Source organism: Balaenoptera borealis (genome assembly GCF_965194805.1).
Source record: "Balaenoptera borealis genome assembly, chromosome: 16".
Taxonomy (NCBI): Eukaryota; Metazoa; Chordata; class Mammalia; order Artiodactyla; family Balaenopteridae; genus Balaenoptera; species Balaenoptera borealis.
In genome coordinates, this window is record NC_138872.1 from 27,276,183 (window position 1) to 27,298,318 (window position 22,136).

At 43.5% G+C, this 22,136-nt stretch overlaps 1 protein-coding gene across 3 annotated transcripts in view; it reads right to left on the reverse strand.

Moving 5' to 3' along the window:
- Positions 1–13,764: 13,764 nt before the first annotated feature.
- Positions 13,765–22,136, reverse strand: part of TPX2 (TPX2 microtubule nucleation factor) — a 57,954-nt gene continuing 49,582 nt past the window's right edge. For 2 of the 3 annotated variants that reach the window (XM_082358820.1, XM_082358821.1), the window contains exons 15-18: positions 21,812–21,958; positions 17,376–17,487; positions 16,553–16,740; positions 13,765–15,155 (exon numbers count right to left, since the gene is read on the reverse strand). In XM_082358820.1, the coding sequence (XP_082214946.1) occupies positions 15,045–15,155; positions 16,553–16,740; positions 17,376–17,487; positions 21,812–21,958 (558 nt within the window). In that variant the 3' untranslated portion in view covers positions 13,765–15,044. The remainder of the gene's footprint in view (positions 15,156–16,552; positions 16,741–17,375; positions 17,488–21,811; positions 21,959–22,136) is intronic. The other variant, XM_082358822.1, reaches the window with a different exon arrangement.

The following is a 22,136-nucleotide window of genomic DNA, read 5'->3' on the forward strand; positions in this document are numbered from 1 at the left end:
GTTGGGTCTTCGTTTCTGTGCGAGGGCTTTCTCTAGTTGCGGCAAGCGGGGGCCACTCTTCATCGTGGTGCGCGGGCCTCTCACTGTCGCGGCCTCTCTTGTTGCGGAGCGCAGGCTCCAGACGCGCAGGCTCAGTAGTTGTGGCTCACGGGCCTAGTTGCTCCGCGGCATGTGGGATCTTCCCAGACCGGGGCACGAACCCGTGTCCCCTGCATTGGCAGGCAGATTCTTAACCACTGTGCCACCAGGGAAGCCCCCCTTTTACTTTTTTATTTGAACCCAGAACTATGTGAACAAATTACTGTTCAAAATGAGTGATGTTTTCTTAAGTGAGCAAATGCTGGGGCTGTCTGTCCACGGCTAGCAAAAACCGGAGTGGGAGCCCCTTCCGCAGTCTTTTTTTTTTTTTTTTTTTTAAACATCTTTATTGAAGTATAATTGCCTTACAATAGTGTGTTAGCTTCTGCTTTATAACCCTTCCGCAGTCTTGCTGCCTTGTGTCTGCCTGTCCTCCTCTTCTGACCTGGCCCTCCTCTCTTCCATTTCTCTCCTTCAGCGTCTAGTTGACAGCCTGCCTCTTATAGGAAGCAAAAATACTAATGCCTATACAGTAGTCGCCACACGTGCAGGGCCTCTAAGTGCTCCTGTGTAGGTTCACTCACGTGATCTTCAGAACAACCGGATGAGGTAGATACGATTACAGATGGGGAAACTGAAGCTCAGAGAGGTTAAGTAACTGACCCAGGGCCATCGGGCTTGTAAGGGACTGAGCTGGGATCTGAACCCAGGCTCTCTGAAAGGACGGGAGCTCCCATTTTTTGAGTGCCTGCTGTTATTAGTTTTATCCACATTGTATTAAAACATCATCTTGATAATAACTCTATGAGGAGATTTCATCCCATTTTCTAGATGAAGACGGCAGAATCAAAAGAGTAACTTGCCAAAAGTCACTCCACAAGGAAGAGAGTTGGGCCAGAAATGTGCTTCTTTACAGCCCAAAACTCTTCTTTCTTGCCTAAAATTTCCCAGCATGTGTCTCACCCCATCTCCCTGCTGGGTACTGGCTTCATGGATCTCATAGCATTCTGAAGGTTGAAATGCTTCCTGCCTGTGCCTATGATCTGGACCCCCAGTCCTCTATTTGATTGTCCCCACAGGACGTTCTGGTTTAGCTTGAAATGTTGGACCCCCTCTTCTGAGCTCCTTCAGCTCCAGGCTGATCTCACCGTTGCCACTGTCCGGGAGCCCTTCGAGGGCAGGGGCTGTATGATGCTCACATGTGTCCCTGGCACAAAGTGTCCTTGCCAATCAGTGTCCGATGAGTATCCAAGTGACTAGCAAGGCTCTGGACCGGGTTCTACCATGATGGCCCTTGCTGATGTCCTCTTGTTATGATTGTGGTTATCAGTACTGATCATTTATTGAGTGCCCATGAAGGGCCACTAAGGGCTCTGCCAAGGGTTTTGCCCAGCTCATTGGATCTTCACAAAGGACTCTAGGGGCCAAGTTCTAGACCATCTTAAAGATTCAGAAAAGTTTGATGCTGAGAGAGGGTAAGAGGCTTGTCCCTAGAGTCACACAGCTATTGAATAACTTCAAACTACCCAGATTCATATCCAGAGCCACCTCCCAATGAGACCAAAATCCAGGCTGGGACAATATAAGGGGTTTTAATTGCTGCACTTGTTACTGTTATGATTCCCAAATAATAACTAGCATTTCTTGAACTCTCATTAAATGGGCCAGGTCCCGTCCCCACACTCCACACTTACCGCAGTCCTGCTGAGCAGCGGTTGAGGAACTCTGACAGTGAAGCTCTCAGACTAATGACCGTGAGGCTTGGGCAAATGCTTTCTCTGGTCTCCTCGTCTGTAGGATGAGCACCTTCTTCACAGGGGGAGATATGTAAAGCATTTAGAACAGTGCATGGGTACTCAGTGAGTGCTGTATAAATGTCAGCTATATCATCCCCATTTCACAGATATGAAAGGAAAACTGAGTCACAGGGCAAAGTCACAGAGTTGGGTTTGAACCATCTAACACAATGCTCAGCTCATAACTACTCTGCCCCACTGCTCTCTCCCGGAATGGCTGGGAGCACTCAGTGAGAACATGTATATAGAGTGCTTGGCACGGTACCTGCAGCACTGTGTGTGAGGTCTCCATAATGTGGGCTCCCAGAGGGCTCAGCTGTCCCTCAGGCTACTCCACAGTCCCTCCCGCTGAGAGGAGAGCCTGGCCTGGTTCCGGATCCACAGGATTACCTGCAGCTTACTCGCCCGCCCGCTGGGGCTGAGCTCAGCTCAGCCAGCTGTTCCCTGGGAGTCCCCAAGCTTCTTCTCAGAGCTCCCTTGGAGGCGCAAGGGGGGGGAGGGGGGCACAGGGAAACCTCCCCAACCCAGCTGGGGGCTGCCAGAGCCCCTGCCCACCCTTAAGAAGGGGCTTTCCCGCCATGCACCAGCTGTGCAGCCATCCTCCTTGCCTCCACAGGGGCAGGGCAGGAAGTGGGACAGTGCCAGGACCAATTAAACCCACCGGGGGAATTAAGGTCAGCAGGATGCAATTATGCCTGTTGGATTTAACAAGGTGAGAGGGAAGGTTTCTCCAGCCAGAGTTCACGGCTCCTTAGGCCTCTTGCCCTGGAAGGCTCTGCATTCCAGAAGCCTGGGCTCCCAGGCTCACCCATCCCTGGGAGAATTCCTGGGGCGTGGAGGGGTTAACTCCACTCGGGCACTGCTTCCCTGGCTCCTGGAGGAAATAGACCCAGCCAAGAGGCTTTAAAAGGACCGGCTCAGAGGAGACATTTCCTGGCCTGACCCTCTTCCCTGCTCGGCTGTGATGGAAAATCCAAGGAGTTGAGCAACGACCTTTCTGACTCCAAAGAAAGCAGCCAACTCCCCTCACGACTTTCCCTCCAATCCTGATAATGGGAGCCACTCAGGGCTGTTTTCTCCTGCTCTCTCCCACCTTGGGCCCCTGAGCCTGGGGCTTTGGCAGTTCCAGCCCCCGGGAAAGCCCTGGTAAGGCTGCTGTCCTTACCGCGTACCCTGTCCTTCCCTCCAAGGCTGGTAAGCAGAGATCTATGGACATTCTGTGTGGCCAGTTGGATGTAGATTTCTCTGGAAGTTCAAATGACACTATTCCAGCCCAGAATTTGTAGAGTTTTATCGCTAAGATTATTACTCAGTGCTCTACTCTGTGGCAAGGAATAAACTGGTCACTCTGGGGACACAGAAATGAAACTGGGGAAAAGCTATAGAATCACCATGCAGTGCATTTTAGGTGAAAAAAGACTGTAAAATCATTCATGAAGTGGGTCCTTTTTCGTTGCTAAAAATATTTGTAGAGAAAATATCTGGAGGCATATATATGTATATATACACACACACACACACATACAGGTGTGGGAGTAGAGATGATTTTTATGCTTTGTCTGGATTTTGCAAATTTTTTTGAAATGACTATTTGTAACTGTTAGGAGATAAATATTAATTCAAGACATAGTAATATGGATACAGATTTCTACAATTCAAGACAGAAAATAAGAGCTACATATGAGATATGAAACACCGTGGGGTCTCAGAGGCGGAGTCTTTGGGACTGATGATCAGGGGTGACTTCTCAGCTGAAGGCATGGTTGCAGCAGGCTTTCTCAGTGCTTAGGCCCCAGAGTTTGTTTAAAATGAAGCCTCCTCCCTGGTGGCGCAGTGGTTGAGAATCTGCCTGCCAATGCAGGGGACACGGGTTCGAGCCCTGGTCTGGGAAGATCCCACATGCCGCGGAGCAACTAGGCCCATGAGCCACAACTACTGAGCCTGCGCGTCTGGAGCCTGTGCTCCGCAACAAGAGAGGCCACGATAGTGAGAGGCCCGCGCACCGCGATGAAGAGTGGCCCCCGCTTGCCGCAACTAGAGAAAGCCCTCGCACAGAAACGAAGACCCAACATAGCCAAAAATAAATAAATAAAATGAAGCCTCCTTCAAGTAGGGCCCCAGGAATCTGTCCTTATAACCAGCATTTCAGGTGGTTTTCATGCACACCCCAAATTTGAGAACCCACGAGTCAGAGGGCCAGCTTTGAGGCAGTCCTGAGGCAGCTGGCAGGGTACTTCCAAGACACATATCCTTCTAGCCTGGGCTGTGTTCTCAACCCTGAGGCACGTGGGAAATGTCTGGAGAGTTTTCACAACTTCTGAAGTCTGAGCCGCTCCTGGGCTCAGATCATTAAATCAGCGCATTTGGAGGTGGGGTCTAGAAAGTTATTCTTCAAACCTGCCCAGAAGATTCTGATGTCCAGTCAGCATTGAGAGCTACTGCTCTGAGGCTCTCCCAGGGCAGGAACTTCACCTGTTTCCCTGGAATGCACCAGCAAGTTAGGGTAAAGCGGTGCACATGGCAGGTGTTCCCTTCTGACTTGTATTGACTGTGTGTATTGTCCCAGTACCTGGGGCCCTGGGGATCAGGTGCCGGCTCAGAACAGACAGGGACCAAGTCAGTCGACCTCATATCCCAAGGACCTAGTACAAAAAGTGGTGCTTCTTATGTTAATAATAATAGCTGCTAATATTTATTGTGCATTTACCATGTGCCAGGCAAAGATATTAACTCCTTTAATCTTCATAGCAACATTATGAGGTAGACACTATTATCAGTCCCATTTCCAAAAGGAAAGTGAGGCACAGAGGAGTAACTTGCCCAAGGTTTCAAAGGTAGGATTCCAGTGGGACCAGAATTTACACCCAACCCATCAAGCTCAGAGTCCTCACTCTTGATTACTATTCCATACCACAAAGTAAATGCCTGCTGAAAAATGAATTCATGGGTGAGTGAGTGAAGAATACTTAGATTATGTCACAACTTGGTAGCCCCAGGGCCTGACATTCAGTAGGTGCTCTGTAAATGTTGAAGAATAAATGTTCCTACTTTGGTAGGGTCCTGGGACAATGAGAAACCAAGACCGGCCCCTCCTTCACTCTTTCTCCCTCTCCCCCATCGCAGCCCAACTTCTCTGCAGCATAAACAGCGAAGCCAAAAATAGCCATCTAATGACGTCAGAGGAACAAGGTCATCTGAAAATTGCCCATGGCCACTGGACACCTCCCTATAGGATCAAGTAGCAGGAGGGTACCCCAGGCTGGTGCAGCTGTTCCAAGAACAGGAAACGTCCCAGGAGCAGACTTGGAAGCACCATCTCATGAAGGCAGGGCCCGTGGGGGCGGGGGACAAACGCAAACACAGAAAGAAGCAAAACCCAAGTGCAGAGCGCAGACCCTGGAGAGGAGAGTAACTGGAGTTTATCTGCACTAGAAGTCACTCCCAGCACACGATCCCAGGAAATGGCTCAAAAAGGGGGAAATGCATGTTCTATCCTGGTAGGCTTCCTGGCCTCCATTGTGCTATTTATAACACTTCAGGCTCGTCTGCAGAACTGGGTTACCATATGAGCCAGGGGGTGTATGGCAAGCTCTGAGAAGCTGCTGGGAGAAGGGGGCCCCGTCTGGGATGGTGATGGGGGTCCAAATAAAGGATGAGGAATGGGCCGGGGCAAAGCACTTCTGGCTGCAGTCACTTGGCACTGTGACCACCTCGGCTATCATTCAGGCCTGCCGAGGCTTGTGACTTAATAATTGACTGGCAGCTGCCACATCCCTGACAGGAACGCAAGCATCTGGCAAGGACCCAGACTCCTGCTGGGTGAAACTGAGGAGAGAGAACCTGCTCCCAGCCCCTGGGAAGTGTAGCTGGAGGTTCCCACAGAAACGTCAAGAGTTCAATGAGGGCTACAGCCCAAACTTGCTCCAAAGTCCTGAGTTGCTGGCCCTGGTGGGTGACAGAAACAATCTCTTCTTCACCCATGGGGCTCTTTGATCAAGTGTCACTCAATTCCCAAAAGAGCTAGGCCCTATCCTCCAGGAGCTCCTAAGAATGTCCATCCATCCCCTCAAGGGATGCAACTGGCGTGGTGGAAAGGGCACTTGAGGGCACAGACTTGGGTCCAAATTCTGACTCTGCCACTTACCAGCAGTGTGACTTTGGGAAAGTAACTTAAACTCTGAGCCTCAGTTTCCTCATCTGTCATATGACTTGTTGGAAGGACATATGGAAAAGCATTCTTCCTTCCACCTTTATTTTGGTAATAGAGTCTTGGCTGAGGAGATAAACACTTGCTCAACAAATTCAGCAGCTCTCCTGGGTAACACGAACAGGCTGCATAAATGTGACTCCCCAGGGAGCTCAGAGGGGAGGCGTGTTCTTGCCCTCCACAGGGCTCTAGTTTGGCCTGCGTGCTGAGGCTCACAGGAGAGAACGGCTGCAGGCTCCCTGGTCCATAGATAGGGACCTTTGAGTTGGGAGACCTGTTCTCCACCAGGACAACATCTCCTGACACAGTGGTCCTCACACTTGGGGGTGCATCACAGACCCCTGCAGGGCTTGTTAAAACACATTGCTGGGCCCCAGGTCCATGGTGTCTGATTCAGGAGGTCTGGAGTGGGGCTGGAGCATTTGCATTTCTAGTCCCAGTGATGCTGACCTGCTGGTCTGCAGGACACTCTGAGGACCACGGCCCCAGAGAAAAGTCCCCCAGCCCAAGTTGCTGAGCTTCCTAGCCTGCCAATTCCTACCCATTTTCCTGGGTCCTCTGGGTAGGAGGAGTGTTTTGGTTTGTATGTGAGGAAAACACAAACACTCAGACCCAGTGGTCAGTACAGCTAATGTTTCAAGGAGAGGGAGAGGCACAAAAAGTTAAGTCGTTTAGTGAAGGTGGGCAGATACTGACAGCCCCTCCCAACTCCTACCTGCCTGCCGTGTTGCTTCGCATATTAGTTTTCTATTATGCGAAGTGGTAACAAATTACCACAAGAGAGAGAAAATGGCTAATGGGCAAATAAGAATCAGGGAGGCTACAGTGTAGACATCAACCTCCAGCCCAGTAAGAATGAGATTTCTAAAAGCTCAACTCAAATCCCTTGCCTCTCTTGCTTGCACCAACTCCCACGAGCCACCTTCCTGAGGTGCGTCCCTGCTCCGCTTGCTCGTGGCTGACTAGCAGCTAGCTGCTGGCCCTGTCTTGTCAGGTTGTTAGCTTTGGATAAACAGCAGGGGCTTCTGGCAACCCCTGATGACACATACCCAATGACAATTAATATAGTGAATATATGACTCAAGCACGATCACACTGAGTCATGCTGGCCAACAAGTGCCCAAAGTGACAGTCACCACGGCTGCCCAGACTGCTTTTGGGTCATTTTAAAGCTAGGAGCAAATTCTCATCCATGGAGCCAGAGGAAAGATCCTTTCTAGAAACATCATTTTAGACTTCTAAGATAAAAAAAATTGAGACCCACAAAATGCAAATGACATGCTCAAGCCACTCTCCCAATCCCCAATCTAGGGTTCATTCCACTAAATAATTTTGTGCCCCTCAGAACACTGTGACAATTATCTCAAATCAACCCAAGTCCTTTTGACCACAAACATTATAAAAACTGAACTGCAGCAGAGAGAAACAGAAGAGCTGCAAGGCAAGGTGACATCCTTAAAATGCCAACAATTAAAGAACGGATACTAGCAACCTTACATCTTGGAAAAGCCAAGGATGGGAGGGACTTCCTTGCTGTAGTCTGTTAGAATTCATTGAGCATTCTGTGCCGCTTTTAACCAGTTCCAAGGTCAAGAGAAACATCAGAAAATATGTGCGTGTGTCAGAGGACATTATTCGGAGATTAGTACCCTGGAGTGATCTGGGCTAGATTTCCGCTTCCAGAACAACCCTTGGAAAGTCCTCCTCAACGAGCTAGCACACTGGTCTCCAACATACTTCACTGACATTCAAATGGAAATCTAGGAGCAGGGAGCTTGCTAGAGGTGCCCTCTTGCAGTGACTGAGCAGCTGACTATAGAAAAATATAACTGTGAAAGTAGGGCTAATGTGGTTAGAACAAATTGCCTAGAAAAAAAAATCTGAAAATATTCAAGCTGGAAAGAGCCTTATTTATCTTTCTAATTCAATCTCCTCTTTGACGATGTGAAACTGAGGTCCAAAAAAGAGGAGTGCCTTGTTAAAGGTCACCCAGTGTGCCAGTGCCAGGAAGGAGATTATATTTCCTGCCTCTACTCTTCCCAAAAGACACATCACAGCTCAGCTAGAGTTAAGAAAGACAAAGGGCATTCCCTTTCAAATCTGAAGGCTTTGAGACATCAATCTACTGTGTAAGTCTGTCTTAAGATGTAGAATCCCAAGACTTTAACATAACTAGAATTCTCTCCAGAAAGGCTTTGCTAAATGCCAATAAACTTTTCGCTGGGCACCAATCCCAGTAACATTGACATTATGTCAGCCAAAAGGAGGTTTCCAATTTGCAAATGCGTATGCCAGGATGATGTCATTAACTATGCTTTTGGGAGGGAATTATATTTTCTTTTAATACTTTAATTACAAATATTGACTAAGTGGTTTGAAACAACCATTTAAAGTTTAGAGACAGACATAATACATTAGGGGGACAAAGAAATCTGTCTTATAAATAGCCTAGAAAAATCCTTTGCAAAACAAACATTTTCAATGGGGAGAAACAAACTCTGGACAATGGAACAGTATGCTGCTATTAAAATTGGTACTTACAGAGTATGCAGTAATATAGGAAAAATATTTGAGTTACTACTCTGCTAAGTTAAAAAAAAAAAGCAGAATACAAAAAAATAATATACATAAACAGAAAACCCCTACAATGTAGAAAAACAGACTAAAGTTTTATATAAGAAAAGATTATACAGAGAAACACCAGTGTTCATGGTGGGTGATGAGACCACAGATTTTTTTCTCCTTCCTCCTATTACCAGGTATTTTCTGAATTGTATATAATTAACAATAAATCCCAATTTTATAAACAAAAACATTGCAAAACCCTGTTGAGATTTTTGTATAGAGCAAATTCAAAGTCACTTTCTAGTCCCTTAGTCTGTGTAAGAGAGTGTGCCTGTACGCCGTGAGTAGAGGATGTCAGTGCCAGGCCAGAGATTTTGCATCGTTCCTTACCACCAAGCTTGACAATGCTGCCCTAAACTGCTTTTCAAATTACAATTTACAACCACTATTTAGTATTTGACCCACTGAAAAATACCTTTCCCACCCCTGCTCCTGAAAGAAGCCCTGAGAATACCATCAGTGCCGAAATAAGCTAGGCAACAATTCTTAACCCATTCACACACCTGCCTGTGAGGTTCTGGGATACCAGTCCCATGGGTTTTGGCAGATCGCACAGGCCAGGTTTTTTTGTTTTTTTTTTAATAAATTTATTTTATTTATTTTTGGCTGTGTTGGGTCTTCATTGCTGCACATGGGCTTTCTCTAGTTGTGGCGAGCGGGGGCTACTCTTCGTTGCAGTGCACGGGCTTCTCATTGTGGTGACTTCTCTTGTTGTGGAGCACAGGCTCTAGGTGAACGGGCTTCAGTAGTTGTGGCACGTGGGCTCAGCAGTTGTGGCTTGTGGGCTCTAGAGCACAGGCTCAGTAGTTGTGGCACACGGGCTTTGTTGCTCTGTGGCATGTGGGATCTTCCCGGACCAGGGCTCGAACCCGTGTCGCCTGCATTGGCAGGCAGATTCTTAACCACTGTGCCACCAGGGAAGTCTACAGGCCAGGTTTTTATTTCCCTTCTGTTTAATAAAATTTTAAGAAAAAGAGAGAAGGTAGTTGACGCCTTCAGGTTAGGCTTAGTCTGGTGAAATAATTCCTGATAAAACCTAGTATTTTCCTAAGCCCCTCCAACTACGGTTTCTCCAAGTACAATGTTAGCATTTGTCAAGGGCTTTCAGGAAGCTGATACCTTCAGCACATAAGAGCCATGCTTTGACTGGAGCCCAGCCTCTTATTCTCTTGCAAGAAAGAGAAGAGCAAACACCATCAGACATTTCTGTTTTTGATGTCAGTAACCTTCACTACAGCACTAGAAAATAGAGTGGGTATGCAGGAAGACAAAAACAAGGAAAAAGCATGTTTTTGTCCCCAGGCTTTTCTGTAGCAACTACACTGGCTTCAGCTGGATAACAAGTTGTCCTCGAATTCTTGGCATTGGAGCAAACATGTCAGCTCCCTGGTTATGCCTTCATCACTGCTCAAAGTACCACACACTTTAACCCCTTCCTGCTCTTTCCATAGGCCTGGGTTTGTCCCGTATCCAGGAAACTTATGTTGCCTAAACTGAGCATCCCAGCAGGCTGCAAGGCAGATGGCAGCTCAGGATTCAGAATGCTGACCAATTCCTACCTGGATCCACACCACCAAGCTGTACTCAGCCTGCCTGTGCAGAAACAGGAGCTCAGCCTCGTGGCTGACAGCTTTTTTAACTGCTACTCTCAGCAGTGAGGAACTTCCCCAGCAGACAAGATTCAGAAGGGAACTGAAAAGGAAGCATATCAAGAGTGACCTAAGGGGATACACAGGTTTAACCAGATACTCAAGCCAATGAACCCCCAAGGCTCAGCTAAGCCAGGAGGAATTAAAAGAGCAGGTGTTGCTGACCTGACCTAGAGCCTTTGGGACCTGAGGTCACTAGGCCAGGACATCTAGACCCCACACCAGGTCTGCCTCCATGTCACTAGATTCTCATAACAGGCTTCATACTTCAGCCAGGGAGAAAGCTAGTACACGCCTAAGGTAGTGCCTGAACCACATCATTCAACGCAGAACACATAAGAAAAGAGCAAGCTACAGTGTAAATTATGACACTATTTGTGGAAAAATAAGAGGGAGCAGGTAGGAATACATATAGGCTGACGCCATCTCTGCAAGGGAACACACCTGGCAGCACCATCTCTGAACCCCTTTGTAGCTTTTGAATTTTGAATGATGTGATATATAACCTTCAAAGAACAAATTACAATTAAAGGCAAATGTGTAATGCTATAATCTTATTGTTATAAAAAAAGCTCTATAAATCTGTGTGTGTACACAAAAAACATTCTGGAAGAATACACAACTGTTAATACTGGGTTACTCCTGGGGAATGGGAGTAGGGTAAGACTTTCGTGTTTTGTTTTATACAGTCTGTATTGTTTTGTTTCCAAAAGGCAGTAAAGTCAGCCCTCTGTATCTACAGGTTCCATATCTATAGATTCAACCAACCACAGATCAAAAATATTAAAAAAAAAAAAGTCCAGAAAGTTCCAAAAAACAAAACTTGAATTTGCTGTACACGTGCAACTATTTATGTATAATTTACATTGTCTTTACAACGATTTACATTGTATTAGGTATTATAAGTAATCTAGAGATGATTTAAAGTATATGGGAGGATGTGCATAGGTTATATGCAAATACACCATTTTATTTTATTTTATTTTTTAATTTTATTTATTTATTTATTTTTGGCTGTGTTGGGTCTTCGTTTCTGTGCGAGGGCTTTCTCTAGTTGCGGCAAGTGGGGGCCACTCTTCATCGCGGTGCGCAGGCCTCTCACTATCGCGGCCTCTCTTGTTGCGGAGCACAGGCTCCAGACGCGCAGGCTCAGTAATTGTGGCTCACAGGCCCAGTTGCTCTGCGGCATGTGGGATCTTCCCAGACCAGGGCTTGAACCCGTGTCCGCTGCATTGGCAGGCAGATTCTCAACCACTGCACCACCAGGGAAGCCCTCAAATACACCATTTTAAATGTGACTTGAGCATCCGTGGAGTTTGGTATCCACAGGGGGTCCTGGAACCAATCCCCTGTGGATACTGAGGGATGACTATACTACTTTCATAATTTTTACATAAAAAAAGAAACATCTTTAAGAACTGCAATCTCACCTCCAACAAGAACCTCTAAACTCCTCCTGCAGCATTTTTTCTGTCTGTCTCATGTTACTCAATCACATCTTATCCTGTGTTACAATTGTTTGTGTATAAGACTTATCTATTAAATGCTGGAGCAACTGCCACTGCAGCGTGTCCACCACTCAAGCTCCACTTTCCAAGGACAAAATTCTGTGGAAAAGAACTGTTAAAGCATAAAACAGCAGTCAAAACGGGAACAAAGCAATTACACGAGAACAAAATGATCAACCAAATTAAGAGTGAAAGGTAATATTGTATTAATTAGCACAAACTGTTAGCAAGGGGAATCATGACCAAGTCAAAACAACACTGAAAACAGTCCTTCCCAGCAAGTGTGGGAATTCTAACAATCTGAATGTGCGCATGTGCTAGGAGTTTTGCAAAATTGCCAAGCAAAGTGTGGCAGCCAGATTTCTCAGTAGAACTCAGTAAATCCTATTAGAGGACATGTGCTTTGTTTAGGAAAATTCCAGGGTGACCTCTGAGTGTTGAAAGAGAAGCTCCCTCTTGGACAAGGCCTGAGGGATAAAGAACCTGAATTTCTCTGTAAAATAAAAGCAGAGTTTGAGTTTCAGGGGAAATGGGAGGCTGTTCTAGAAAAATGAAGGTCATGTGAGGTGGTCCAGAAAGAAAGGGCTCAACACTAGACAGGTTGTGCTGAGGAGAAGAAGACCACCAGGAAATTGGGAAATTCTGGGAAGCAAGGGCATCTTAATTTTAAAAGCTATTTGCTCTGAAATAATATAATCCCTCTCTGTTGCCTGTAACAGACTGTCAAACAATACCACCCTGATGCTGGTGTGTCCAGAGGGGGTAATCCAGAATGGAGCAAATGGGGTGGAAGGATCCCATAGGTCCATAATTCTCAATACGTAACACTCTTTCTAAAACCCTCAACTTGCGGGCCAGATTTATTCTTCTACCTGAAACAACCAAAACGAAAAATGGACAAAATATATGAAAAAATGATACTAGATGGCAATACATGAATGATAGTGAACTATTAGAGAACTGCTGATACATGGGAGGGAGAAAAGCTACGGAGGAGAGACACAGAGAGGGCATCAAGAGATGAACAGAGAAAAACCAAAGCAAAAGGTGTTCAGAAAAGGAAGTTGTCCCACCCCCACCCAGAGAATCCACAAGAGATATGAGGACTGGGGTAGAACTGGATTTTTCATAGCACAAGGGATGGAGAACTCTATTTCTGTTTGAGGCTGATATCTAAATGCCATCCTTATCTACCCTCTCTCTCTCCGCATCCAAACTGTTAGCAAGTCTTGTCAGTTACAGCTTCAAAATCCATTCAGAATCCAACCATCTCTCATCACCTCCACTGCTACCACCCTAGCCCAGGCCACTATCAGCTTTTACCTGGACAACATCAAGAACCTCCTCACCTTCCTGTTTCCAATCTTACATGCCCCCAAGTCCCCATCCCAGTCTATTTTCCACACAGCAGTCAGTCAGAGAAACATTTATCACCTGACAGAAGAGGACAGTTACTTGTTTGTCTGTCTCCCCTTCTAAAAGGTAACCTCCATGAAGTCAAGGTCTTCTATTTCTGTTCATTGCTATATGCCCAGAGACTAGAATAGTGCCAATGTATATATAGTTAGTACCAAATCAATATTTGTTAAATGAACTACACAAGTTGTTATGGAACTGTACACCACATACCTCTAGGAAATGAATAAAGGAACTGCGTTTTGTATCACTCTGTGGGCCTTCAGGAGGCCCAGGGATCTGCAAATCACATTTTGTTTTGTTGCCCGTCACTAAATCTACAATGGCTTGTACATAATGGTCACTGAATGAATAAACAAAAGGAATATAACATAGGTCTAATATCATATATAGTGCCTAGGCCTAGCCTGGGCAGAAGATGGATGCATTTATATTTCGTGGCACAGGAATAGATGACTGGTACAGAGTAGAGCTCATAAACAATATCAAGTCTAAAAGAAAATACACTATTTATTGATAACATGGACCTAGCAAATTCTGTGCCAACTATGAGAAATACAGATATGATTAACATAATTTTTATCTTCAAGGACTAACATAATTTTAGTTATCTTCATCTCTACTAGTTTGTAAACAAGTACAAGTAACTCAGTGGTATAACTGTTCTACTAGAGATATACATAAGAAACATTTGGGAGGCACAAAGAAGGAAATCTTACCTTACCTGAGGAGGTTAAATGGTCAAGGAAAGATCTATGAAAAAGATTTTACTAGAGCTGAGTCTTATAAGGAAGAGTTTACCAGATGAGAAAAAAGACATTTAGAGAAGAAGGCACAGTCTGTTTTGAAGGCATAACAGGCTTCCGGAGTGGTTCCTAGGAGGGAGTTAACAAAATATGGAAGGATACTCTGACATAAGACAGAAAAAAGTCACAAAGCTCTTTCCTTTAAGGACAGAGCCTATGCTTTTAAAAGTTCCTAGACCCTCCTCTCAAAGTACCCACTTCCCCAATAAGATGTGACCTCCAAAGGGGCTTGACAGATTTAAAAACATCAAATAACAAAAGCAGGGAGGGAAGACAAACATATTTATTCCAGTCTAGGTCACTGGAGGACTTAAAACGTGTACTACTCAGCGTGCCCTATCATCATCAGCACCAACAAGGGAAGAACGTGCCTGAACAGCAAGCTCTACCCGAAGCCAGCCGATGGCTGCTGTGAGGTTCCCGTCAGTCAAGTCTCTTCCTCGTCATGCAGTTAATGAGGCTTCCCCCCTCGTAGCGAAGGGCTCCTTAACTCTAAATTCATTTTGCACAGAGAAGAGGAAAGAATCTGACATACTACTGATGGTTCCTCATTTAATCCATGACTTAAATCCTATCTCAGTATTTAACTATCTTTATTTTCTGATTAAAATAGAAAAAAAAGGGGGGCGGGGGGTAAGGGCAACAGAAATTACACTGTACTGATACAGAGACATTAAATTCTAGTCAGAGTTAAGACCCATATTAAAGGTCAACTGATGGTTCCAAGGAAATAACTACATGGAGTCTGGTTGAGACATACATGAGTTGAGTCTCATTATTAGCCACAATAATGTAGGAAAACAGCTCTCAATGAAATTGGAGTCCACACTTGTCAGGCATGGGTAGGAAAAAGCCTGGAGAAATGGGTTCTCTCCATGCCCCCATGACAAAGAAGGCTCCTGGTTTAATGGGAAGAGTAGCTCCGGTTCCCAGATGGTGTCCACAGCTCAGAGCCGAGTTTAGCAGTGGAATCGAGTGGAGAACTTAGGCGATACAGGCACGGTCAAGGGCTGGTCACTTGACTTGACTTCCACACCCTGGTACCTTCGTACTGGATTTGCCTTGTGTACCTGCAGAGTGAGAAAAATAAAGTTACCATTGATAAGGATGTTAGAGAACTACACTTATGGGTGTTTTTATTCCTCTTCTTGAGAACATTTTTGTATAATTTTGCAAATCCCAGTCACTAATTTGGGGGTTGCGGGGAGGCAACACAGTCTAGCAGCAAAGCACAAGAGCTCTGGAGCTCAAGTAGGTTTCTATTCAGGTCTTGCTGGATCCCTCAGCTTGCACCTATCTCCAGTTTGACTGTTCAGTACTAGGGTATAACTGGGCTGTACTCAATTGCAGCAGAAAGGAGATACACGCTAAGAATTTGCCAGAGTACAATCTTAAGATTATTGAGTCTTAATATTCACCAAAAGCATGGACAAAAATAAATAAATAAAATAAAATAACCAAGAAGGGTTGCCAGGAGAAGGCATGGTCCCATCCATCCTTCTTACAGTCTAAAATCAACCCTGAATCAAGCCAGATTAGTAGAGAGTTCTATGATACAAACAAACACAAGAGGCAGGACTCAAGTGCTGAAGAAAAGTCAAAACACTTGAGGCTGGTTTTGTGAGTACATCCAATCAGCATATGGTAGCTTGGATTTTGTCAGGAAGCTAGTCCCTTTACTAGTTTGTCCCTAGAGCCCTCCTGTGGCCAGTCACCTCTACCAACAGCTGTATCAGCTGCTGGCTTAGCACTTTTAGACAAAACCTCAACAACTTACATATTGCTATATTCACCCTTTTACTAAGCATATGAAATTCCATCTAAAACTGTGTTCTTCCTTATTAATGCAGTTAATGTGGCTTGCTGCCCTCCTAGTGAAAGGGTCCTTAATGTGAGTTAAGCTTTCTTTTTGGATAACTAATATTTAAATCATTATCTAGTGTTAACATGGAAGGGTCACCTGGACCGATACGCACTATAACTCCAAGGAATTTGAGTCAAGTATTAAGAGGAAAATGAAAATATAGTTGTCACACAATTCCCATGTCCTTCCCTACCTATGTATTCTAATTGTAAAACACATTGGTTTCCTTAAGCCTTAAGGCAATAATAAAAAGTTAAATAAAGAGTCCTACAAATATATCACTGTGCACTGGTATAGCACCTGATGTCCTCCTTATTTAGACCCCTGGAAGAAATTCTGACTGAATTCAGGATCAAAGATAAATGTATTTTTTAAATAACTAGCTTGTTTATATCACTTAGCAGATCCATGGATCACAATGTATACATCTTTAGCCTCATTCACTCCTCAACTTTGTCACCACCCCTGGTTTGTCTGACTTCTCATTTTCACTCAACTTTGATGTGTCCTTGGAGGCCACCTTAGATCCTTTCTGGAACAAGGCAAGGTACAGATAAAACAGACGCAACCATGTGTTAGTCAGCGCTCATGCTGCCCAGTTACCAGTTCTTTCCGTAGCCTGGCTAGCTCCTCCTTCTGTTGCTCTTCCTCCTGTTGCCTGGCTTCCTCCAACTGCTGGGCTTTCTGGGCTTCCACCTCAGCCATTCTCTTCTCCAGCTCCTGCCGCTCCTTGGCTCTCTTCTCAGTGGCCAGCTGAAAAGTTTCTTGAACTACAGAACCAGAAAGGCCCTCTGAGTACAGAAACAGAGAGAATATTGGTGCACAAGCAAGACTTGCATAAACCTAGCCCCACAGATCCAGCAAGTGATAGATATGCATGGCAACAGAAAGGTGGAGCTCTAAGGAGGCCCAGTTGGGAGAAAGGTGGAGTAAACCACATACAAAAAGTCCTAAAATTTTAAGGGCCCCTATAAATCATCTAATTAGGAGAAAAGCAAGACCTACACAGGTGAAATAGCTTGCTCAAAACTACATAGTGATTGTAGACTACATAGACAGATTTAGGAAAAGAATCCCACTTTTCTGAAACACTGCCCAGTGCTTAAGGAATCAAATGTTTTCTATCTAAGGCTTGCTTTAGGGTGAACCCCAGAAAGAAGTCCTGGCTCTCTCTCACTTACTTGCTACTCTCTGGGTGGGGAAAGTAAAATTGTTGTTGAAATGCCAGGTGCTTCTTCTATGAATCTGACCCCAACACACTCTACAAATCAACATAGCTGCTGGATTCAATAAAGAGCTAGGGGAGAAAAAACTAGATCCTCTACAGGCAGATGCTTCTGGTTCACACAGCATTGTACTGACACAACTGAGTCCCAGGAAGTCTAACCATTCTGCCCCAATCCCCCAAGAATACATAAAATACTACCAGTAAGGGATTTTTTCTCTCTCTTAGGAACAAAGGGCTCCTGGGAGATGACGGTGTTTGGACGAGCCTTGAAGCAAGCTGCTTCTTTCTGCTGTTTTAGCTCTTCCTCCAGCTATTAGAAAGAAAATCTGTCAGATAAGCAGCCACACTACTTTCCATAACTACCATCTCAATGACTCAAGTTCGAATGTTTCTGAACAGTTTCATCTACAAAGACAGCAGGTGATTTAATCTAAACTCAATTAAAATCCCTTTTACATTAAGTAGAACAGACTAACAACATCTGAACCCACTGAGAACTAGAAAATACCTTTAAGATACTTTTAAGGCCTATCTTAACATCACAAAAAATAAACAAGTAGACATTAATATACCCCTGGATGTGATCACCTGTAAAGTATTCTCCCTCCCAACCCCCAAAAGAATCTAACCAGAATTTAATCAAGCCTCTAGATCTGACTACTCATTTATAGGAAATACAGGAGATAGAGGAACATATTAATAAACACGTTGGGAATACAATGAGCAAAATACAGATTGTAAAACCTATAGGAAAACTCTCACCACTATTATTTAACATAGATTTGGAAGTCCTAGCCATGGCAATCAGAGAAGAAAAAAAAATAAAAGGAATACAGATTGGAAAAGAAGAAGTAAGGGTTTCCCTGGTGGCACAGTGGTTGAGAATCTGCCTGCCAATGCAGGGGACACGGGTTCGAGCCCTGGTCTGGGTAGATCCCACATGCCGCAGAGCAACTGGGCCCGTGAGCCATAATTACTGAGCCTGCGCGTCTGGAGCCTGTGCTCCGCAACAAGAGAGGCCGCGATAGTGAGAGGCCTGCGCACCGCGATGAAGAGTGGCCCCCGCTTGCCACAACTAGAGAAAGCCCTTGCACAGAAACGAAGACCCAACACATCCATAAATAAATAAATAAATAAATAAATAAAGCTTTAAAAAAAAAAAAAAAAAGAAGTAAAACTGTCACTGTTTGCAGATAACATGATACTATACATAGAGAATCCTAAAGATGCCACCAGAAAACTACTAGAGCTAATCAATGAATGTGGTAAAGTTGCAAGATACAAAATTAATGCACAGAAATCTCTTGCATTGCTATACACTAATGATGAAAAATCTGAAAGAGAAATTAAGGAAACACTCCCATTTACCAACGCAACAAAAAGAATAAAATACCTAGGAATAAATCTACCTAGGGAGACAAAAGACCTGTATGCAAAAACTATAAGACACTGATGTAAAGATGATACAAACAGATGGAGAGATATACTATGTTCTTGGATTGGAAGAATCAACCTTGTGAAAATGACTATACTACCCAAAGCAATCTACAGATTCAATGCAATCTCTATCAAATTACCAATGGCATTTTTTACAGAACTAGAACAAAAAATCTTAAAATTTGTATGGAGACACAAAAGACCCCGAACAGCCAAAGCAGTCTTGAGGGAAAAAAACGGAGCTGGAGGAATCAGACTCCCTGACTTCAGACTATACTACAAAGCTACAGTAATCAAGACAATATGGTACTGGCACCAAAACAGAAATATAGATCAGTGCAACAGGATAGAAAGCCCAGAGATAAACCCACGCACACATGGTCAACTAATCTATGACAAAGGAGGCAAGGATATACAATGGAGAAAAGACAGTCTCTTCAATAAGTGGTGCTAGGAAAACTGGACAGCTACATGTGAAAGAATGAAATTAGAACACTCCCTGACACCATACACAAAAATAAACTCATAATGGATTAGAGACCTAAATGTAAGACCGGACACTATAAAACTCTTAGAGGAAAACACAGGAAGAACACTCTTTGACATAAATCACAGCAAGATCTTTTTTGATCCACCTCCTAGAATAATGGAAATAAAAACAAAAATAAACAAATGGGATCTGATGAAACTTAAAAGCTTTTGCACAGCAAAGGAAACTACAAACAAGACGAAAAGACAACCCTCAGAATGGGAGAAAATATTTGCAAATGGACAAAGGATTAATCTCCAAAATATATAAACAGCTCATGCAGCTCAATATTAAAAAAACAAACAACCCAATCCAAAAATGGCCAGAAGACCTAAATAGACATTTCTCCAAAGAAGACATACAGATGGCCAAGAAGCACATGAAAAGCTGCTCAACATTACTAATTATTAGAGAAATGCAAATCAAAACTACAATGAGGTATCACCTCACACCAGTCAGAATGGACATCAAAAGAAAATCTACAAACAACAAATGCTGGAGAGGGTGTGGAGAAAAGGGAACCCTCTTGCACTGCTGGTGGGAATGTAAACTGATACAGCCACTATGGAGAACAGTAGGGAGTTTCCTTAAAAAACTAAAAATAGAACTACCATATGACCCAGCAATCCCACTACTGGGCATATACCCAGAGAAAACCATAATTCAAAAAGACACAGGTACCCCAATGTTCATTGCAGCACTATTTACAATAGCCAGGTCATGGAAGCAACCTAAATGCCCATCGACAGACGAATGGATAAAGAAGATGTTGTACATGTATACAATGGAATATTACTCAGCCATAAAAAGGAACGAAACTTTTGTCATTTGTAGAGACATGGATGGATCTAGAGACTGCCATACAGAATGAACTAAGTCAGAAAGAGAAAAACAAATATCGTATATTAACGCATATATGTGGAACCTAGAAAAATGGTACAGATGAACCGGTTTGCAGGGCAGAAAGAGAGACACAGATATAAAGAACAAACGTATAGACACCAAAGGGGGAAAGTGGCGGCAGGGTGTGGTGGTGGTGGTGGTGTGATGCACTGGGAGATTGCCATTGACATGTATACACTAATATGTATAAAATGGATAACTAATAAGAACCTGCTGTATAAAAAAATAAATAAAATTCTAAAATTAAAAACAATGGATGAAAATTAAAAATGAAATTCTATAAGGTCACCTATAATCCCACCGTAAATAACTATTATTAACATTTTAGTGTATAACCCCTTTCATATCACATACATGTAAACACATATACTTTTAAAATAAATGGTCATATTATTCATATAAAAAAAAACCTATTGGAAAAACAATCCAGTTTATTCAACATATAAAATGCAAGTAGAGCAGCCTTTAGATTAAAAGGGATTTACAGATTTATCAAACAAATATAAAATGTGGACCTTTTCTGGATCCTGATTTGAACAATTCAACTGTTTAAAAAATGAGAGATTAGGGGATATATGAATGCTGACTATTTGTCACTATTAAGGAATTACTGTTAATCTTTTTAAGTGTGCTAATAGTATTGTGGTTATGAAATTCTTTTAATCCTTATATTTTAAAGTTACACATTGAAGTATTTTTGGATGAAATGAGATGATACCTAGGATTTGCTTCAAAGTAATCTTGTATAGGCAGAAGTATCCAGTGTAGAGATGAGTAGGTAGAAGTAAGATGAAATAAGATTTTCCATGTTTTGATCCCTAGAAAACCAGGTGAGAATTCATGGAAGTTCATTATACTATTCTACTTTTATGTATGTCTGAAAAACTTTAAAAAACCTTTTTGTTATGGAAAATATCCCACATACAGACATTCTGTCATGGTCCTTGAACGAGAGATTCACTACTGCTTCCAAAGCAACTGTCCTAAGTTCTCCTAGAGAACAGTACCAACAGGGAGCCTACATTTAGTAACTTAAGCAATCATATCGTTTGGGCTTCAAGAGGGATGACTTTCTACAAACAAAGATTAGGCCAAGCCCCTTTTGGACAGAGTCCAGAATAAGAGACAATATCAATACTGACAAATTTAGGAATTCAGGAGATTTTTTTCCAGACAGGGCAGAATTAGATCCAATTAAACCAGCCAACAACCAACTGACTGTTTTAAATCACCTGTCATCTATAAAGAGCAAATAGCACACTATGTTGCGAAAACAACATACCATATTGAGAATCTATTCTCACCTCACAGTTTCTTATCAAAGCACCAACAGAAAGGAGTGAACATTTAATGAACAAGTCTAATAAATGGAATAGATGAGAATCTCCTGACACAAAAAAAGCCTAACAGTTCTCACATTCCCCAGGTGATCACTTACAGCAGAGATCAGCAAACTTAAGCCGCAAGCCAAATCCAGTTTGCAACCTCGTTTTGTATAGCCCTTGAGCTAAAAATGGTTTTTATATTTTTAAAGGGTTGAAACACACATACACAGAGAACATGTGACAGAGACCACCTGTACAACCTAAAATAATATATAGCAAACTTTTTTATAGAAAAAGTTTGCTGACCCCTGATTACAGTGACAGCCCCTAAAATAATCCGGTATGTTAGTTCCCAGAAGAAGTTCAGTGTAGTGGGTCTACCTATTGTAACAAATCAACAATCAAACAATTCACATTTTAGCTGCTCTCCCCATCCCCACCTGGTGCTTCCAAGTCTGTGCCTTCAGAGCACCTCTTCTGTCGGTCTCAAAGCAGAAAGGCTCAACCTGGGTTGTATTCTTCACCTTCTTCTCCGGCAGGTTAATGGTGTCAAAATGAGGCAAAGGAAGCGCCTTGAATTTGGGCACCTAATAGAAAAGAAAATGTAAGATTTAAGATAAGGCCTTTCTAGCCAGAAAGCAACAGCTGCTCCAGAATATTTGGATGAATCTAAAAAACAGGAAAGGCCAGTCTTCAAAGCAGCATGGAGTAGCAGAAAGAGTAATGGGTTCAAAAGGAAATTGAGGTTTTCCTCCCAGTATTGCC